The sequence below is a fragment of the Dipteris shenzhenensis genome, chromosome 1 (genome assembly GCF_047967505.1).
Source record: "Dipteris shenzhenensis isolate YYH24624 ecotype China chromosome 1, Dip_SZ_1.0, whole genome shotgun sequence".
In the NCBI taxonomy this organism is placed as follows: Eukaryota; Viridiplantae; Streptophyta; class Polypodiopsida; order Gleicheniales; family Dipteridaceae; genus Dipteris; species Dipteris shenzhenensis.
Genome location: NC_141596.1, coordinates 55,866,293 through 55,886,062, shown reverse-complemented (window position 1 = coordinate 55,886,062; position 19,770 = coordinate 55,866,293). Strand labels below are relative to the sequence as shown.

Genomic DNA, 19,770 nt, shown 5'->3' with positions numbered 1-19,770 from the left:
GTTGCTCACTTTGCAAAAGGATACAGAGAGGGACAAGAGATTGCAGCCCCTATTGTTACAGGAAGGATGGATGTTGGTGCAACTTCAAGCAGCTCTACTCTTTTGGAGTCCCGTGGTGGCGAGGCAGATGAGGATGATAGTGATGATGAGGAGGAGGATGAGGAGGAGGATGGCACTGATGCAGATGATGATGAGGATGAGGATGAGGACGAGGATGAGGGTGCAGCTTGAGGCTTGAGCCTCATCGGTTGTGAATTGTGATGCATTTTAATTTTCAGCTTTGTTTATGAGCTGTGGCAGCCTTTCTTATATGATGTTTTGGTGTGATACCTACTTCCAACTTCTACTACCTACTACCTTTGAATCTTGATCATGATGTTTTGATGTAGTATTGATAAATCATTGACACTATGTATTAGAATCCAAATTTGAGATGCCTTTGGTCTCTAGAGGTTGGACTCTCATGAATCATGATTTTAATATTAATACAAGTTTGAAGTTTGAAGTTTGAAGTTGAAAGTTTTGTAGCTCTATGTCAATGTAATGTGTTTGGGGGTAAAATTAGGGTCATGTATGGTTCAGCCCCAGGGGCTGAACCATACTCCAACCATGCTTCCGTACTCCTATGAAGTATGTGTATGGTAACGTATGGAAAAAACTATGTGAGTATGGACTTACTATTATGACTCCGTACTCCTATGAAGTATGTGTATGGTAACGTATGGAAAAAACTATGTGAGTATGGACTTACTATTATGACTCATGAGTCATGACTCTTGAACCTTGAATCTTGATGGTGATGTTTTTGTTTTTTATTGAATGACTTACGGCTGAGTATTTTGTGGCAATGATCAGTCGTATCATAATCATTGTGAATTTCTATGAATTTTGAATGGTGTCTTGAGACATGGTTACTGTTGGTAGCTTATAGTCAACTTTAAAGAATTGAAAGTGTGTGCACATTATGTGCTGGAAAATACATGTTTTTTCTTCATGTTTATTGAAACGTTTCATAAAAATATTGTACTTTTAAAACATTTTTGAAACCCATTTCAAATCAGATGTTTCTGAAATGCCTGGTAACTATGCCGCCTCCCAAGGTAAAGGCCAAGGGACCATAGCCACCAGTGCAACAGAGAGGCACTAGAGTTGTAGTGGGTTCAGTGATAGTCTCTTCTTTGGCTAATCACCTTGCCTTGCCTCGTTTGCCCAATCCACCCTCTCTCTCACTGTTCATCCCCCCCCCACTTTCCTCCTTCCATTGTAGCTATTGTCATCACTCACCCCTACCTCTCCCTTGCTCCATCCCTTCCTACTTCCCCCTCTGCCACAGCAGCCCCCTCCTCATAAGCCTCCTCTGCCTCCAGCTCCTCATCCTGGCCGGAGGTGGCTCCTCTTTCCACAGGGCAGGGGGAAAGCAAGGGTCTCTCTCCCCACCCCGTCCTCCTAGGTTGAGACTCCCCATCCCCAAAAGCAGGCCAATAGCCTCTTCAACCGCATTTAGAACAAGTGGCCGCTTCTTTCAGTTGTCAGGTCTGAGACCGCCGTTCCCTGGGTAGTCCTTGTTGAGGGACATCTGGAGGTTGGGACCTCAGAATTATCTTGAGGTAGCTGATGCGTATCCTCTTGCTCTTGAGATAATTGTGTTGATTTGACAGCCTCTCAAAGAGGGCTCAATTGGGGTGGTTGGCTCTCGTATCTGTCCTTTCTGTAGACTTCACTTCGCCTCCACCGAAGAGGAGCAATGGATCTTGTCTTTGTTCGATTGCATGATGAATGAGTAGATGTGGTAGTGGATGGGGTCCGCAAGGATCGACTTGTGGCACAACCACAATGATTGCCATTTATCAGCTTGGCTTTTCAACATCGTGTTTGGGAGAGGGCTTGGCAGTTGCCATGATTTGTCTGCTCCCAGAGGTGGAGATCACGCATTTGACTTATTGGATGCTCTAGTAGTGCGCCGATAGGTTTGGGGTGGATATTTCCTTCATGATGTAGTGGGCACAAAAGGTAGGCATTGAGCCGGTCATGCCCCTAGAGTGTAGACGTACAAATACGGATTACTCCCTTTTCAAGCCCCGCAGGACGTCACAGAAGTCCGAGATTGGGGAGCAAGCTCCCACACACAAACAAGCCTTGTTCATTCTTTCTTTCTTCCCATGAGTTGGACCATGGTAAGTTGGAATATGCACGGTGTCCACGATTGCACAAGGAGCGAACCGTAGTACTTGCTACTCCTTCATCCAGGAGTTGCAGAGGGTAGTGGTAGGACGAGCAATAGATTTTCTTTTAGTTCAAGTGTATTTGTTCTCAGTAATATCCATCAGCCGTCGTGGTTATCACTTGCTTCCAAGGAGAGTCTCAGAGGTGTGGTCTCTCATAGTAGGCCTACATCTCAGTGTCCCAGGCAATTGCTCCATAGATTTATGCCCAGCATGAGCTTATCACGGGTTGAGCAGTTTGGATGGAATTCTGCATGGGTGAGTTTAGGATTGGCATCTTGAATGTCTACTCACAAGCTTGCAGACAACATCGCCGAGCTTTTTGGAGACGTTTGATGAGTGTCTTCTAATGTGGGGGCAACTTCAACAATCTAGAGCTCTCGCCAAAGACAAACAAGGAGGAGGTTCTTATGCAAAGATGTTGCCATGAGACAGGAGATGGGAACAATTCATCTTCGCGGTCAGTGGCAAGGATACGTGGAGGGAGGTAGAGTTTACTAGGACTCTAGGCAGCTTGCTCTTTTCCTTTGGCCAAAGGAGACTCGATGGGTTATTGGAGCACTTGGACTAGTTTTATACAACGCTAGCTTCACAGGGATTCCGGCAGGTACCACATTATCAAACCACTCCCTAGTTGTGCTGCACCTAGATCCGCCTCATAGAGGTCTCCCCCAAAGGATCCCAGACAATGTTCTTCAAGATGAGAAGATGCAGCATGTAGTTGCAAGGATCTAGCAGCAGCGAGGAGAAGGACCTATTGAGGGTTGGGCCACTTGGATGGCTGATGGGATCCACAGGAGCTGCACAGAGCTACAGTCACAAGCCCTCAGACAACAATTCACCACAGCCATCTGATTCCAATGCTCCTCTCAGGCTTCTTGCTTCCCCTTGTGATTTCTCCACGTGCTCCTTGTCTCAAGATCTCCTTCCTTTTGGAGCTCTCTCTTGAATCCTCCCACCTTGCCCAATCCCTATCATGTGAAGTCTTCCTAGTGTGCCATGTGTCCTAAAGTCTGCCATGTGTCTTAAAGTGACCTTTCATCAAACCTCTCTCAAGGGTACTTCAAATGCACCTTCGAATAAATGCCTAGGCTTAAGAAAATCCCTAGACCGCAGCTCTTTACTCCACCTATGCAGGCATTGTGTACCCCTCTTGGTTGTCCACCTCATATCACGGCCTCGATATTATAGTTGACTTAACATTCCTGTTCTCTTAAGAATAGCTTACGTCCTCGAAAACAAAGTTGGGAAATCTCCATTGGAGATTGCTTATCCTTTTTCATGTTGAACTCTCTTCGGGTCTATTTTTCCACTTAACCACACATTCTTGATATATTGTATGTCTTGTTCTTTTTTCTTGTCTATCTAAAATTCTTTGCGGTGAAGTAGCAGGTTCAATGAGTTCAACTAGTACTTCATTCGCAGTGAGATTATCATCTCTTAACTTCCTTTTTAGCCTACTTCCATGAAAACTGGATGTACTCTACATCCCTTTGGTAAGGCTAATTTGTAAGTAAGTTCTCTAATTCTCTTTATGTATGGTCCATAATACCTAGGAGACAATTTTGGACATTTACAGTCTTTAAGGATTTTGAAGATTCAAGTATCCTGAGATAGACTTTCTCAGTTTCTTCAAACTTCAACCTTCTATGGCGGGGTTTGCATAACTTCTTGCTCTACTATCTTGAGCCGTTATGATGCTATCTTTAGCTATTGTAAGCATTTGATTCATATCCTCAAGAAAGTCTTTGGCCGCTTGAACTCTCTTTTTCGAGTCCCACAGCAATTGGGGCTCTAGGTTGAAATTCATACATCATCATGAATGGACTAAAACTTGTTGAATGTTTGGCATTGTTATATGCAAATTTTAATATGGGTAAATATTGTTCCCAATTAGTTTGCTGTTTATTTACATATGCTCGAAGCATATCCTCAATGACTTGATTGAGCCTTTCAGTTTGATCCTCACTCTGTGGATGATCCGCGGTGCTTATATTCAAAATAGTTTACAACCTCATAAACACAGTTGTCAAAATGGGTTGTTAAATTTGCTATCTTGGTCACTAACACTATTGATTGGTGTCTCATATAATTTATAAATATGTTCCACAATTAGTCTAGCTAATTTTTTAGTTTGAACCTCTTCATTGGTTGGGATAAAGTAGGCCATCTTGGTCAATCGATCCACAATTACCCACAAAGAGCCATGCTCCCTTTGTGTCCTAGGTAATCTAACAATAAAATTAATGGATATGCTTTTCTATTTGCTAGATGAAATATCCAATGGGTGTAGGAGACGTTCTACCTTAAGGCGTTTAGCCTTATTGACTTGGCATTGCTTGCACTTCAATACATAATCTTGAACGTATCTATTCCAAGCCAAACGAATTGCCTCTTCAGAAGCGCATACGTCTTTTGAATTTCTGGGTGTCCAACACTCAAACTATTATGACACTAAAAAAGAATTTGATGCCTAATGTCATTATTATCCGGGACACATACTCTACCCTTGCAGAGCAAGTAGCCATCTTCATTATCATATTTTTTCTATTTGAGTCCTTTATATACCAACATATGGTGTGTCACCATTTCCACGTGATTCCTCAGTGAAAGCCCCTTGATTAGTTGGATCCCTCCACATAACTGCTTTACATATTTCAGAATAGTGAGGATCAAACTCACATTGAGTAAAACTCAATTCATTAACAATTGGAATTCGGCTTAGGGAGTTTGCTACCACATTGAACTTCCCCTTCCGATATGTCAATTGGATATCAAACTCTTACATCATCTCAACCAACCTAGCTTTTCTTCCTTAAAGATCTGGTTGATTGCAAATCCACTTAATGCTTTCTTGATGAAAATTGATCTCGAATTTGATACCATGTAAATAGTGCCTTCATTTCTTCAAAGCATACACTATAGCATATGGTTTCTTCTCATATGCCGAGTGATTCCGTTGGGCATGGTCTAACTTTTTGCTTTCAAAAGCCACTTGTCGTCCCTTTTGGAAAAGTACCGCTTCAACAGCAACCACTAGCATCTGTTTCAACAATGAATGGTTCATTGGAATCCACTACCTTTAACATAGGAGCAAATGCTATAGCTATCTTTAACTTCTCAAAGCTATTCTTTTGATGTTCATCCCATATGAAGGTACTTTCCTTCCCCTTAAGCTGGTCCGTCTTTGGAACATCAATCTTAGCATAATCTTGGAAGAATCTCCTATTAAATCTAGACAAACCTAAGAATGTTTGCAATTCTTATAGGCTTGTAGAGTGTGGCCATTCCAATATAGCCCTTATCTTTCCGGGATCCATACGAATCCCTTCTTGGAATATAATATATTCCAAGTACTTCTTCTTTTGCAAAGAATTCACACTTGGATTCTTTTGCAAAAAAGAGAATTATCTCTAAGCAATTGGAACACTTTTCTCAAATGTTCTAGATGCTTTTTTCGTGTTTTACTATAGATGAGGATATCATCTAATAATACTACCGTAAATTTTCCTAAGTGTCGTAAACGTTATTGGAGCATTTGTTAAACCAAATGGCATTACTCTAAACTAATAATGCTTGTACCTAGTACAAAATGATGTCTCAGGGGCATCTTCTTGTCTAATTCGCACTAGGTGATATCTTGATCTTAAATCAAATTTATCAAGCCAAGATTCTTGCCTTCCTTCCATCACCTCTACAAGTTCAACCGTGCAACATCATCTTGACTTCCTCTCTTGATCTCTTGTAGGTATACGAATTAGTGTCGAATCTTCTTTGTTGGATCCTTACTAAAATCACAGCTATAGTAGATCACTTTTGAAGCTACCATCAGGCTTGAAAGGGTTGGTACTTTTTTAATCCGTGCCAATTGAATTTCGATAGTCTCAACAAATTAGTTTTACTCCTTTCGCTATTGTTATTGTAACAATGGGCAACCAGGAAGCCCCTAGCCATCCTTCTATCGGATTTCGAGAAGGCTTATGATAGGGTGGTTCTTCCTGGAGGGCACTGTGTGCAGAGTGGTTTTTTCAGACCATTGCATCCGGGAGATTTCAGCTCTCTATGCAGCGAGCTCTAAATAGGTGCTCATTGGTGGCCACAAGGGCAAGGCCTTCTCTCTTTCCCATTTTGTACGATAGGGTTGTTTCCTTGTCCCCTTCCTCTCCCTTTGTTGCCAAGGCGCTTGGTTACTTCTTGCGCTCATTGGCCAGGAGTGACAAGGATGAGACTTTCGATTTGGTAAGAGGAGGAACTCTTGGATTCATATTTCGCAGATGATATGGTGATGTACATGGAGGGGTTAGCACAGCGAGCCTGGAGGCAGTTAGAGGAGCTTTGGTCATTTATTGTGAGGCCTCCAGGGTTTGGATCAGCTAGACCAAATCAATCTCCTTTTTGATAGGGATGGAGGTCTAGGAGGTTCAAGATTGGGGTGTTGCCTCATCCGGCGGAAGCTTGTATATTGGAGCTCTGCCAAACTCTCTCTAGCAGGAAGGGCTCTTATGGCTAACTAGATTCTCTTAGCCACTGCCTGGTATGTAGCTTCCGGATGGTGTTTGCATAGGTGCTTGGTGCACAACTTCCTCTTGGCGAGTTCAAGTGGCATGAGGAACACTAGGGCCAGGGTTGCTTGGCGGATAGTCATCAAGCTGGGCATGAGCATCATTGATCCGGAGAAGCACCCTAAGTGTAGAGCCTTGGAAGATCCACTTGCAAAGGGGGCTTCCCAGGAACACCCCAAGCACATGCAATCAGTGGCAGCAGTCCCACTAGTGGTTGTTCTCGGATGCCCCTCTCACAGGTAGGGGATCCCCATTGATACTGAGCGTTTCAAGGGTCTGGCAGACAGTGTCATAAGAATAACGTTTCTAGAAACGTTTCGAGATTTTGACAGACGTTTCATCTAGAAACGTGTAAAATTAGTGTATTTTATATAAATAATAAAAATAGTGTATTATTCAAAAAAACTCACGTTTTGCACGTTTCTTAGAAACGTTTCTTCACGTTTCTACTGCTTGAAATGTGTTTTCTGGTTACACTGCTGGCAGAGATTGGTAGGAAGACTCATATCAGTCTCACCTAGTTGTAGAGAGGAGTTTAAGCGCCAGCCCCTTACTTGGCACTTGGAGGTTCGAGATTAGGATGGCTGTATGCGGACAATGATGGACACATATGGGCTGAGCTCAGTGGGACAATAGACTACTCAGCTCGTTTGGGGTTTGGAGTAGGCTCCCAAAGGCGTGCTTGAGGACTCTCACGTACGAGGAGCCGAGCACTTGATGAGGGAGATAGACACAGCCATATCAAAGACTTGGAGGATAGCTCTACAGACTTGGACATATGCCAGATGATTGGGCCAGTTCTCTAGGGCGTGTGTCCCTTCGCAAGTCATGATGTGGCGAGGCAGTGGTCGAGCCAGTGTCTTCAATAGAGACGGGGGGGACTTCTACATCCATTGATAGAGAGAGACCCAGAGATTGATGGGAGCCTACACTCACTCCCTTAGCAGTTGATCATGGTGGTGGGCCGTTTAGGCAAGTCTTGGCTTATTGACCCCCTAGCATCTTGGATTAGGATGCCCCTCGGTGGTGATTCTGGCTTTGGGAGGGCTGTTCGTTCGGGAGATCCAGTGGGACCAAGGAGAGTGGTTCTAGCCGTTCAAGGAGGAGATATCCTTCTTCTCCTACACGACACGAATTGGAAGGCGACTACAGATGGAGACATTGACCTAGACTCAGTTGAGAGAGAGACATTGCCTAGAGTAGCAGGTACCCTAGAAGGTTCGATCTCGGTTTTGGACACGGCTATGGTCTAGCCTTCACCCATGGAAGATCTCATACTCCTTTTGGTTGACTGCTCACAAGGGTTTGCCCATAGTCCCTTGGTTAGAGTAGATGCGGGTGGATGGGCGCTGCCATATTTGCGTGGACGGTGTCTTGGAGACGATCCTGCATTGCCTTTGGAGCTGCCCAAGCACGCAGAGGATTTGTCTAGGATCCCTTCGGATTGTGGCACGGGTGCGGAATATCCACCAAGACTTCACTTTGGGCATGGCGGGGCTGGTTGACAAAGGGAGGACATGCCTTCCACATTGATGTCTCTCCAGCCTACATGATACCCACACTGAGCATACATCGGATCGAGCTGCAGGAGGCAATCCCTCCATCTCAACACCATCCTCCCCCAGCTCGTGAGGATGGTGTGTAGGGAGACAATAGCCAACATCATGGCATAGAACATCTGGGTTGCGATGCAGCCGGGGGGGCAGCAGATGCGGCGGCAGCTTATGCTGCTACTGCTATCCAATTCCTGTTAATTCTTCTCCAAGATTGACTCAGTGATAGCTCAACACTCAGCAAAAATAGCATATCGACCAGAACTTCAGAGTTGCTAGGCCATTCTTTTACTTACCCTGTTGCAACACACAATCCTTCACCACAATATATGTGTCTATATACAGTTGATTTTCCTGGGATTCCTTTTGGCAGACAGTTGTGGTTGTTTGGTTGCTATACCTCTAGACCAGACTTTACGCACTTCTCCTCCTGGTGTCGCTTTCGGGCTCTATGGTCTGACCCGAAAACGCAGCTCACTTCCTAGTGTATCTCTGTAACAAGGGCTAACAACCGTAAAAATAATTGGTCTGTGACAACGCTCCTGCGAGCCCTCCTCCCCTCGCCATCGCGTCTACCTCCCCTATCTCCTCTTCCGCCCGTCGCCTCGCCTCGCCATCGCCTCTCTCTTCTCTCCCTCCAACCCGTCCCCTCGCGTGCGTCTGCTCCTCCCTCTCCGTCGCCATCTGTCCGAGCTCGCACTAGCCGCCTCTCCCCCCCGTTCAGGGCCTCACCGCGTGCAGTCTCCCTCAGTATGCTGCCGCCACCGCTGCCGCCTGCTCATAGCTCAGGGCCTCCCCCCCGTCCAGCTGCTCGAAGCTGCCCAACTGCTCGTTGCTTCGCCCAGGTGATCGAGGTCCCAGTTGCTGCAGTGCGTGGGGCAGTCCGGTTGCTGCCTCGATGACATCTCCCCCCGGCGTGGCCTCGCTCGGCTGCTGGAGCCGCATCTTTGTGAGCCTCGTTCCCTTATCCACCCCCAGGCTCCACCCTTCGTCTAGCTCTCCTTTTCGGTGGCAGCCTCTTCCTCATTGGAGTTCTTGCAGTTTGTCTCTGCGGTATGGCGGCTCCCTGCCCGGAACCGGAGGCCCAGCCGGACCCCCCCTCTCCAGAAGCCTACCGCGTGATTCTGACAGAGCAGCAGTCTTCCCTGGTAAAACAGGCTGCCAATGACTTTGCCCACACTTCAGTTTATGGCAGAGTCATTGGACACTCTCCCTCCAGGCCAGCCATCAGGGATTGGCTACAATCTACCCTTATGCTAGAGGATAGCCACATCGAGGAGGTGGCCCTTATGGGAAGGGGGATCTTCTGGCTTAAACTCTCCACTGCGAAAGCTGCGAGCAACCTGATTGCTGGTTCCCCCACATCTGTGGATGGAAAGATCATCATGATAGTCCCTTGGTAGCGAGGATTCAGCGCAGCGGACTTTGATGCTCGTTTCCGTATACCTCGCCACCCAGTGACGCTAGTATTTCCAGGCCTTGCTGCTGAGTTGCGATCGATAGTCAGGGACCTGGGTTCCCACTTTGACTGGGTGATGCATGACAATTTTGTCGACGCGGTTGCTGCGGCAGGAGCTCCCAGAGTCCGTGTGGCTGTGGCAGATCCTACGTCCCTCCCTGCAGAGATCGAGGTTGTGACAGATGTTGGCAGCATCACTCAGAGCATGGTGGTCACAGGACAGCCAGGCCAGTGCCTGCGTTGTCATGGCTTTGGGCACCTGGCTGCTGCTTGCCCGCACTTCTCCAGCCCCCCTCGACCCCCCCGCCCCCTCCCCCGCAGCCCCCTCTCCCCCCCTCCAGGAAGCCACGCTAGGCAAAGCAGAGGCAGCAGGAGTCCGGTCCAGAGGTGGTTGGTGGTTGGACCGAGGTTAGAAGGAAAAGGGGAAAGAATAAGAAGACTTCTGACAAAGGCATGGTGGCAGAGGTTACCCAGCCTGCAGCAGTGTCTCAGAGATCTGACAGGCAGCTGTCCCAAGGTCTAGGGAGAGCTTCTTCTTCGTGTGTTACTCGCCCCCCGCAGCTTCAGGTCCCCCTCTCTCCTTGCCCCCAGCCCCCCCTCACCCAGCCTCAGTCCCTACCCCAGCCGCAGTCCCCTTCCTCCGCCCCTCAGCCTCAACCCCCGCCTCTTCCCCTTCAGCCCTAGCCCCAGCCCCATCCCCCCCCCGTGCCCCTCTCAGCTCTCCCGCAGTGTCAGCTTCACCGGTGGTATCTCAGCCGCGCGCAGTCCCTACTCTCTCACCTCCGGCTCCCATGCTAGTCGCTTCAGTGGAGTCAGTGTCTCCTACCCCACAGCCTCCTCTCCTCTCCTCACCCCGAGACTGCACCACCCCAAGAGCAGCCTTCCTTGTCTGCTAGCCCGGCCCCCTCAGTTGCAGATTCTGGCGGGTCTCAGCTCCAGGAGAGAGAGCTCCCTCGCGACTTCTACAGGTCCGGTCCCTGGGATTACTTGGATGTGGTCGACCTCGGGACCTTCCCAGCTTGCCTCGACATCATTATCTTCTTGCTCCGCAAAGGGACAGATGGGAAGATCGCAGCCTTGGCCCCGAGGGATGGACCCAGCTTTGCCTTCACTTTTCTCAGCGACGGCACCGAGAGTTGGACAGACGACTCGGTCTGGGAGGCTCTCAGAGAGCAGACACACGCTCAGATTTGCTACTGGATAGGCCCGATGGGTGGACAGCTTCTCGAGACCCAGTGGCTCGAGGGTGACGTGCGCTTGCGGTGGCGATGCGTCGCCAAGTGGTTCAGATTGTTTGTGATCCTCAAGCCCCCTCTGCCTTGGCCCCTCCCCCAGGATGTCAGAGTCTGGACAGCACAGAAACTTCGCGCCTTCTAGGGGATGACAATCTCAGAGATCTCGAGCTGGCTCGAGAAAGCGTTCGTCCATGGCACCAAAGGCCTCACGTCTTTGCTAAAAGTTTTGAAGAACGGGCAGGATGACCCCGCCTCTCCCTCAAAACCCTCACAGAAGCGTCTGCGCCTTCATTCCGAACTACCATCCTCTTCATCGACCTCGGCCGCGAGCAGACAGTTGTTCGTAGCCTACCAGTCCTCACCATGAGCTTACATCTTGTTTCCTGGAATGTGAACGGGTTTCATTCTTCTGGCACCCGTGGTCCTAGGAAGCTTATCTTGAGACAGGAACTTCAATCAGCAGTGATTGGTCGCTTGGATATGCTCTTGCTCCAGGAGCATAAGCTTTCAGTGGCTCATACTAGTAGTTGCGGGAAGATCCTCCCTGGGCGCTCACACTTATTGGGAGCCCTCGATCGGCGAACAGGGGAGGAGTGGTGGTGTCTGCACGTCCGTCTGCGAGTCGATTGCCCAGGGAGTTTTTGACCATGGTACGTTGATATTAGGCTGTGTGCTATGGGTTGGCCTAGAGTTGGAGGGCTCCAAAATAGGAGTCCTCAACATTTATGCACCCACAGATCTCCGACGCAGAGCTACATTTCGGAGAACACTTACAGAGCTTCTCCCAGACATGGATTCGTGGATTGTTGGAGGTGACTTCAACAATCTTGAGACCTTGGAGAACCAGCAGGGCAGAGGTCCAGAGTTTACAGGTATAGCTCAGGCAGAGCAGACCGCTTGGGACTTCTTTCTCTTTGCGACAGGAGGGAGGGACAGTTGGAGAGACCTTGCCTTCCATCGATGGCAAGGGAGCTTGGACTTCTCGTGGGGTTTCCGCAGGGAAGGGGGTAGACTCCTGGAGAGATTGGACAGATTTTATGTCAGTGATTGGGCCATCAGTAGAGGTGGTCAGGTGGGTGTAGTGCCAGGGACGACGCTCTCCGACCACGCGCCAGTGCTCTTGACACTAGACTCGGCAGTTCAGTCCCTTGCCTCCCGTTCGTGCAGGATTCCTGATTCCATCTTTTCTAGGGAGGAGGTGCGCAGTAGTATCGGTAGCCTTTGGGACAGAGATTGGGGCGAGTGCGTGGATCTGATAGAGTCGGTGGCTCAGGCCCTGTAGGAATCCAACAAGATTTGCCAGCTAGCAGCCCTTAAGGTTCGTCAGGAGTGGTGGAGCAAAGAGAGAGCTCTTCGTAGGGACCTCGCCTTCATTCAGTGGCTCCAGCAGGCAGCTCCGGGTTCGGAGGAGCTTCGGATCCAGGCCCTTTGAGCCAGAGCCCTTCTTGAGGAGACTCTCCAGCGTCGCTCGGAGTTTTCTTATCATGCCTCCCTTTCCTATTGGGCTAGGAAGGGCGACAAAATGAGCAGAGAGTTCTTCAGGATGCATGGTCAGAGGGCGGCAGGTGACCAGATTCGGAGTCTTAGGGCATCAGAGGGCCACATCATTACCGACCAGGAGGAGGTCATGGGGTTGGCTACCGACTTCTACAGGACTCTTTTCCAGCAGGAGCAGCTTGCCCCCCGTACCAGACGTTCCCGTGAGGAGGTGTGGAGGCACATTCCGGCCCTTGTTCAGTCCAGCATGCAGACGACGCTGATGGCACCGTTTACCACCGTCGAGATGTAGGAGGCATTTCCTTGGTGAGGATGGGCTCTTTAGAGCTTTCTTCACCTCATTCTGGGATCAGATCCATCAGCCCCTCCTTGCAGCTTTCTAGAAGATTTTCAACAGCGGACATATGCCAGAGAGCCTCTCTTCGGGATTGATGTGCCTCATCTCGAAGGGGGCAGATCGGCAGGAGATTCGTCAATGGCGCCCGATCACTCTCCTCATTACTGCCTATAAAATCCTTGTCAAAATGATCAGCACCAGAGTTCGGCCACTACTTCTTGACCTCATCCATGACACTCAGATAGGCTTTGTCCAGGATTGCAGTATTCTGGATAATGTATTCACCTTCTCAAAGGCGACGGAGTGGGCTCAGCACAGCGGGTTTCACTTGGCCATCCTACTTCTCGACTTTGAGAAGGCTTACGATCGAGTGGACTGGTCGTCCCTGGAGGGTACTTTGGAGAGATTTGGATTCCCTGTGGGATGGATTCAGGGCATTTCAGCGTTATACAGGACAGCTTCCAGCAGGGTCATCATCGACGGCAGGATGGGAGCGATTTCGATTGGAGAGATCAGTGCGTCAGGGTTGCCCACTTGCTCCTTACCTGTTTCTCTTCTTCGCCGAGGCGATGACGCACTATCTTCGTGCGAGGTCGACAGGGATTCGGGGGTTCGCCTTCCCATCAAGGAGGACACTGAGCTCCTGGACTCGGAGTATGCAGATGACACGGCACTGTATGTTCACAATAATGAGATGATGCTGGAGAGGGTGAGGTTGGCCTTAGAGGTCTTCTGTTCGACAGCCGGTGTGAAAATCAACTGGAACAAATTAGTTGATTTTCTCACAGACCCTAGGGCTTGCTCACAATGGAGGAGGTTTTTGGATTTCAGATGGATCCCGCGGGGGCAGACTACTAGATATCTCTGTTTTTAGGTCGGCCTGGACATCACGCCAGCTCAGCAGTTTCTCCCAGTGCTAGATTCCATACGACGGAAGCTGGCTTTTTGGAGCACTGCTAAGCTCTCTCTTGCAGGTCGTGCCCTTGTGGTCAATCAGGTTCTCCTGGCCATGGCTTGGTATGTGGCCTCTTGTTGGTGCTTCTCGCGATCTTGCGTGGCACAGCTCGGGAGGATGGTTCGGAATTTCCTGTGGTCCGGAGGGGATGGTCTCAGAGATACCAGAGCGAGGGTAGCTTGGCAGACAGTCATTCTTCCGCAGACTGAGGGTGGCTTGGGGGTCATTGATCCAGAGATCCAGAGTCAGGTCCTGCAGGGCAAGTTAGTTATCCGCGGTTTGACCTCGGGGGGGCAAACGTGGAAGTTGCTACTTCAGCAGGGGATCAGTTCTTGCACCCCGCGCCAAGGAGGAGAGTGGCTACCGTCTCTCAGGTGGATCTTCACCTCTGCACCGCTTACCCGTCTCCGTTCCCCGCTCATTCGTAGCTTGCTTACGGTTTGGAGGCGACTTCGTCTCAGTCTCATCCAGTCGCCTCCTAGCAGTCAGGAAGAGATCGACCGCCAGCCGCTCATTTGGAACGGTCAGGTCAGAGATGCCTCGGGCCTTCAGCTGGGGGAGAGGTCGCATATCTCGTGGGATGGTTGGATGGGGGGGCCCGCCCGATCCCTTCGAGTTTGGAGGGACACTTACAGACACTTGGAGATTGCTGCACTAGCAGCCGCAGCCGGGGGCGTCCGTGGAGCTCAGGCGAGGCGTACAGAGATAGATGGAGCGATTCCTGCCGGATGGTTGGTTCCACCAGAGATTCAGACCCTCATGCCTGGTGATGCCCATTGGCTTGGACAGTTCACCTCCCGTGGCATCCCACTGGTTGTTGCGGGTCGGCTGGACGACACCTCTGTCTCCTTCGTCGTTTTAGGGGACGGTCGACTCAGGAGAGAGGGTGAGCTTATCGACCCCCTTCTCTCGTGGCAAAGGGTTCGTGTCGTAGGCCTTGTGGGGAAGGTTTGGCAGGTCGATCCTAGAGTTGAGCAGGATCAGCTGCAGTTGTGGCGTCTATAGCTTTGGGAGGGGAGGGCCCTTTCAGATGTGGCATCTCTAGCTTTGGGAGGGGAGGGCCCTTTCAGAGCTTGACTGGGACTTAGGAGAGTGGAGATGGCCAGAGGTTGTGGCAGACCAGGGGCCGACCCCTTTCTTCGCTTACAGTACGAAACTCGGCAGGAGCGTTCTCGGGAGGATGCAGAGCAGACCGCCCACCTAGCGGCCCAGTTGGTATGCTCAGGGTATTTCCAAGCTATTTCTGCAGGCCTTCTGGAAGGCCTTGTGGGAGAGTTGGCGGCCACGGAAGATTTCCTACTTCCTTTGGCTACTCGCCCACAAGGGACTTCCAGTGGGGAGCTGGTTGCGGCAGTTTGGTCAGGAAGGACTCTGCCAGATTTGTCATGAGGACGAGGAGTCACCAAAGCACTGCCTATGGAGTTGCACTCGCGCCCAGAAAGTGTGGAGGTGGACCTTCGGGATCCTTACTCGTGCAGCACCGAAGTTAGGTTTGATCACTTGGGGCGTGTTTTGCTGGTGCAGCACCACACGTGGCTATCACCAGCTGTTCGAGGCAGGCCCGCATGACCTTATGTTCCTCATCACACAAGGGACTTGGGGGCCGCTTGAGGGCATCCCGCAGCACTTGGCAGAGGTGGACACAGGATCTCAGGTGAGGCAGCCAGTCTGGGAGATTATTAGCAGCATCGTTGGTTGGCACATTTGGACCTCGCGCTGCGCGCAGATCCTCGGAGGTACCTCCCCCTCGATTGCCCAGGTCATGGCCGACATCTGGAGCGAGATTATCCACGCGCTCAGAGGACAGTGGGACCAGATCCAGGGGGACTCCCGGGCTGGCCGGGAGAAGCGGAGACGTTTCCTCCGAGATTGGGAGACGCAGGGCCTCTTCTTCGAGCATACATCTCAGGGCCTTTAGTGGCGCTACTCACCACCTCTCTGGCTGTTTATTCACACCCGCCTGATCCCTCCGTGAGAGAGAGCTTTTTGATTCCTCTTAGGGCTGCGTCCAATTTGTGAATGCAGCCCCATCAGCTGCAAAACTGACCCCATGTATTCTTGTTTTTCGAAGTAATATAATCAGCACTGTTTTTTCGGGGGAAAAAAAAAACAAGGGCTAACAACCAGGAGGGACTATACAACCAGTGAATCCCTCGCAGCGTGAAAATGTAGAAAACTCTAGTAAGCCATGCCTTCCCAACTTTCGGCTGTCACTCGAAAGTCTGATGCCTCACACTCCCAAGTAGGGCGCAAAATATAGATGATATCTTGCCAAATAGCAACTGAGTGGCCGCCGGTGGAACACGATGTCTTCCCATCACTACGCATCAGCAGCCCTAAGGATTGGCTCAGGTAAATGCCTTCTCTCTCTCTCTCTCTCTCTGGTCTGCATCAGACCTGATGGTTGTGAATCACTCCCCTGCTGTTTCGTCCTAGATTTGTTGAAAATTTTCCTCTTTGTTAAGGTTTTAGCCCTTTCATCCCGATTTCTATGTCCGCCTCTCACAAAAGAATATTTGTGCCCGATTGCATTGGTCAAAGCTTCACACCCTATGGGTAACATCGCCTTGGAAGAACTTCTGGTGGCTGTGCAAGAGCAACTGGGGCTGGAGCCGTGCTGGAGCAATGTGCAGGTTCCCTATTAGTATATATATGAAAATATAGAGACAGATTAGTTGGGCTTCCCCACTCGTTCAATGGTATACAAGGTTTTTGTGGGAAAGAAGACAGTCCTAGAGACTCTGGCTTTCTTTTCTATCGTTTTATGTGGAGTAGGGTCTTGATAAATTTTACCAAAGGTAAATCATGTTAAAGTTTTGTGTCTCAGGTTTCTGCTGCTGCTGCTCCACCAGCATTGGATCAACTAAGTAAAAAGTTTCCCGGGTAAAGATAATTGATTCTTTGAATGAAGAACTGAGCAAGTTTAATCAGCTGAGTAAGTTGTCAAGCTAATAGATTTAGTGTGAGAATTGCAGGCTTCGAATCTATACTGGTACCGTTGATGAGGTGGTCAATGAAAGAGGGTGAGCAGACCATCCCATTCCTTGCAAATGAAAGGTTGTAGTGTGATAAGCTTACGTGATTTATCTGTCCTGTGTATGTCTTGCAGTGACATAGTACCAGGTATTGGGGATCCAGGGGACCGAAGCTATGGGACGTGATATTTGTAAATTAAATAAAATCCAGGATCATTTTTTGTCCCAGTGCTTTTTCTATTTATGCACAAAAGGTAACAAGCACAGGCGAAGACATCTAGAGCCTGACACAGCTCAACAAGGCAGCACTTCGGCAATCAGGAAGAAATCAAATCAAGTCATCCTAGGCAATTTCTGGTATGACAGTATGCTCACCATGCATCGTAACCTGACTGACCCTTCAGCAACTCAATTTGGGATCTTTTTGGACTGATTTGTCATGCCTATTGTTGTCTCCTCTACGAGCTGGTAACAGTCTGTGTTCTGTTCTACTATCCTCTATGAGCCTTGACGTAAGCCACAAGGCTGTCTTTTGAACCCACTTTTTGAGTGTTGTGTTTTTTGATCTGTTTTATTGTTTATTCACTCCCAGAGTCTTGAAAGATACCTTGCTCAAACTCGAGGTGTTGAATTGACCTTGTTTCAACATTATGTATATCATGCCTGTCTTTTCTAGACTTTGCTTCGTCTGATTGAAACTCTACTGCTGAAGGCGGCAAGAATTCCTCAATACCTCGCCTTTTCCGAAGAGTTTATTCCAACCCCGCAAAGCTGTATTTCAAAATATTCAATGGACTCTTCCCATGCTGGGAATAACATGCCTTGATTCTTTATTTGGTAAAGGGTCCTTGTAAGGCTAATGGATAAAGGCACATCGAGCAAAAAGCTAGTACCAACTCAGAAACTACCAGCTTTTCTGGGTGAGACATCAATTGTAGGCACATGCTCTTTATTCCACTATCTGTGTTTTGCTACTTGTTACACTTCAGGCTGTAAAATTTTGTTGTCTGATGAACCATACATAGTCACATACAAATGTGTATTAGGGAACCTGAAACTCAGAAACTTTCAGCTTTGAAAGCTTCAATAAAGCGTTGAACCAGAGTTCTTTTAATTACTTTTAAATTTTCTTTTAAAAAGGTTCTCCTAATACATATTGTATATATTACATGTATGTATGCTACAGATCTTTCATATGTAATATGTATGTTAAAATGAACTATATAAAGGTGTAGTCTGATATAATGTATTTTGTATAAAAAGAGTGTAGAAAGTTTGTGTATTGTATATTTGAGATGTTTCATATATCATATATCTCATGTTTATGTAGAGTATCTTCCAAATATGCTACAGATCTTTCATATGTAATATGTATGTTAAAATGAACTATATAAAGGTGTAGTCTGATGTAATGTATTTTGTATAATAAGAGTGTAGACACTTTGTTTATTGTATGTTTGAGATGTTTCATATATTATGTCTCTCATGTGTATGTAGAGTATCTGCCAAATATGCATTTTAGACGATTCATTTGTTATTTATTTCATCATATATAATGTGTGCAAGCATGCGCATTTCAAATATAATATTTTGTATATGTATGTAGAAAATTTGCCTACTATGTATTTTAGAGGTTTCATTTGTTATGTATTCCATTTTATATAATGCACGCATCGGTGTAAGTTTCATATATTATATATTTTGTATATGTATGTAGAAAATTTGCCTAATATGTATGTCAAATGCAAATTATAGAATAAGCTATGGGTCTTCCAAAATGAGCAGCTCATTGCTTAATGATACATACTAAATGGATGTGTGTGAATGTTGGTGATATACATGCACATACAATGACCTTTTGCCTTTCTTGTCAGCATGGGTTAATAAATTTTTTTGTTCAACAAACTTGAGATGGAATTTTTTGTTCAACAAACTTGAGATGGAATAAAGGTGGTTATGTACATCTCCAAACAATTGGCTATTTGCCTTTGTTTCTAGAGATAGACTCCTAGGAACATTTGTGCTCCCATCACACACGATGTTGCATACCATGCACCCAACGACAGTATCTCTCTTGCATTGGTAAAGCTTTGATGCGATTAAAATTCGAATCTTACTTTTTACTTCCTTTTTACAAATAATAATACAATGTAGCTCCTTGGGTACATTTATGTTGTAGTAATATAAAATTTTCTTTTTCAGTTGACAATTGTATCAGACATGTTATTATTGATATTGGAGTCTTCTATTAATGAAGCTTTTGTGCCTATTAAAAGCCATTTCATTCTTCAAGGTCTTAGAAGGTCTCTTACCAAGATTCACATTGGAAACTAGGGTTTTTGGATCTAGTTGCTTTAAGACTACAAGAAGTTTCCTTGCTTCATACCTATAATATTGGTAGCTCTAGTTTCTTCAAGGGATGAGACATCCTCATGCAAATTCTTAAGTATTTTGTCATTTCTTATCCAATCTCTACATGTCATAATTGCAAATTCTTAAGTATTTTGTTTAATTGCAATCTCTACATGTCATAATTTTTTATCCATACAAAGGTGTTAAAGTAGTCCTTGTTAAAACTTTCTTCTAGAGAATGTCTATAAATCCACGGGGCTCTCTATTTAAGGAAAGAATCAATGTTTCTACGGATAACAATTGTACTAAATTTTAAAATAAACTTCTCTTTTTTTTTGAATTTGAGTTTATGAAATAGGTCTTATCTATTATAAAATTTGTTTGATCATTCCTCACAACCTTAGTTAAGTTAGAATATTCGTAGGTGACTTATTTGTCCCAAGATATATTAAGATCTAAATTTATAATTTAAAAAATTAAATTTTGTGAGTATTGTAAACTTAATTGCATAATTCTTGACGTAATCATCTCTAAGGATATCTATGATAAACTACAACATATTTAGTATGTTGTCAAATGTGAAAAACATGTCTAGTTTTATTGATATGAAAGATAGTTGTATC

At 47.1% G+C, this 19,770-nt stretch overlaps 1 protein-coding gene across 1 annotated transcript in view; it reads left to right on the top strand.

Moving 5' to 3' along the window:
* The window catches only part of LOC147906074 (uracil phosphoribosyltransferase-like), a 40,527-nt gene extending 22,640 nt beyond the window's left edge, over positions 1 to 17,887 (top strand). The window contains exons 11-13 of the mRNA XM_087382976.1: positions 16,648 to 16,703; positions 16,796 to 16,843; positions 16,930 to 17,887. Coding sequence (XP_087239102.1) covers positions 16,648 to 16,703; positions 16,796 to 16,843; positions 16,930 to 16,981 — 156 coding nt within the window. The 3' untranslated portion in view covers positions 16,982 to 17,887. The remainder of the gene's footprint in view (positions 1 to 16,647; positions 16,704 to 16,795; positions 16,844 to 16,929) is intronic.
* Positions 17,888 to 19,770: the final 1,883 nt, after the last annotated feature.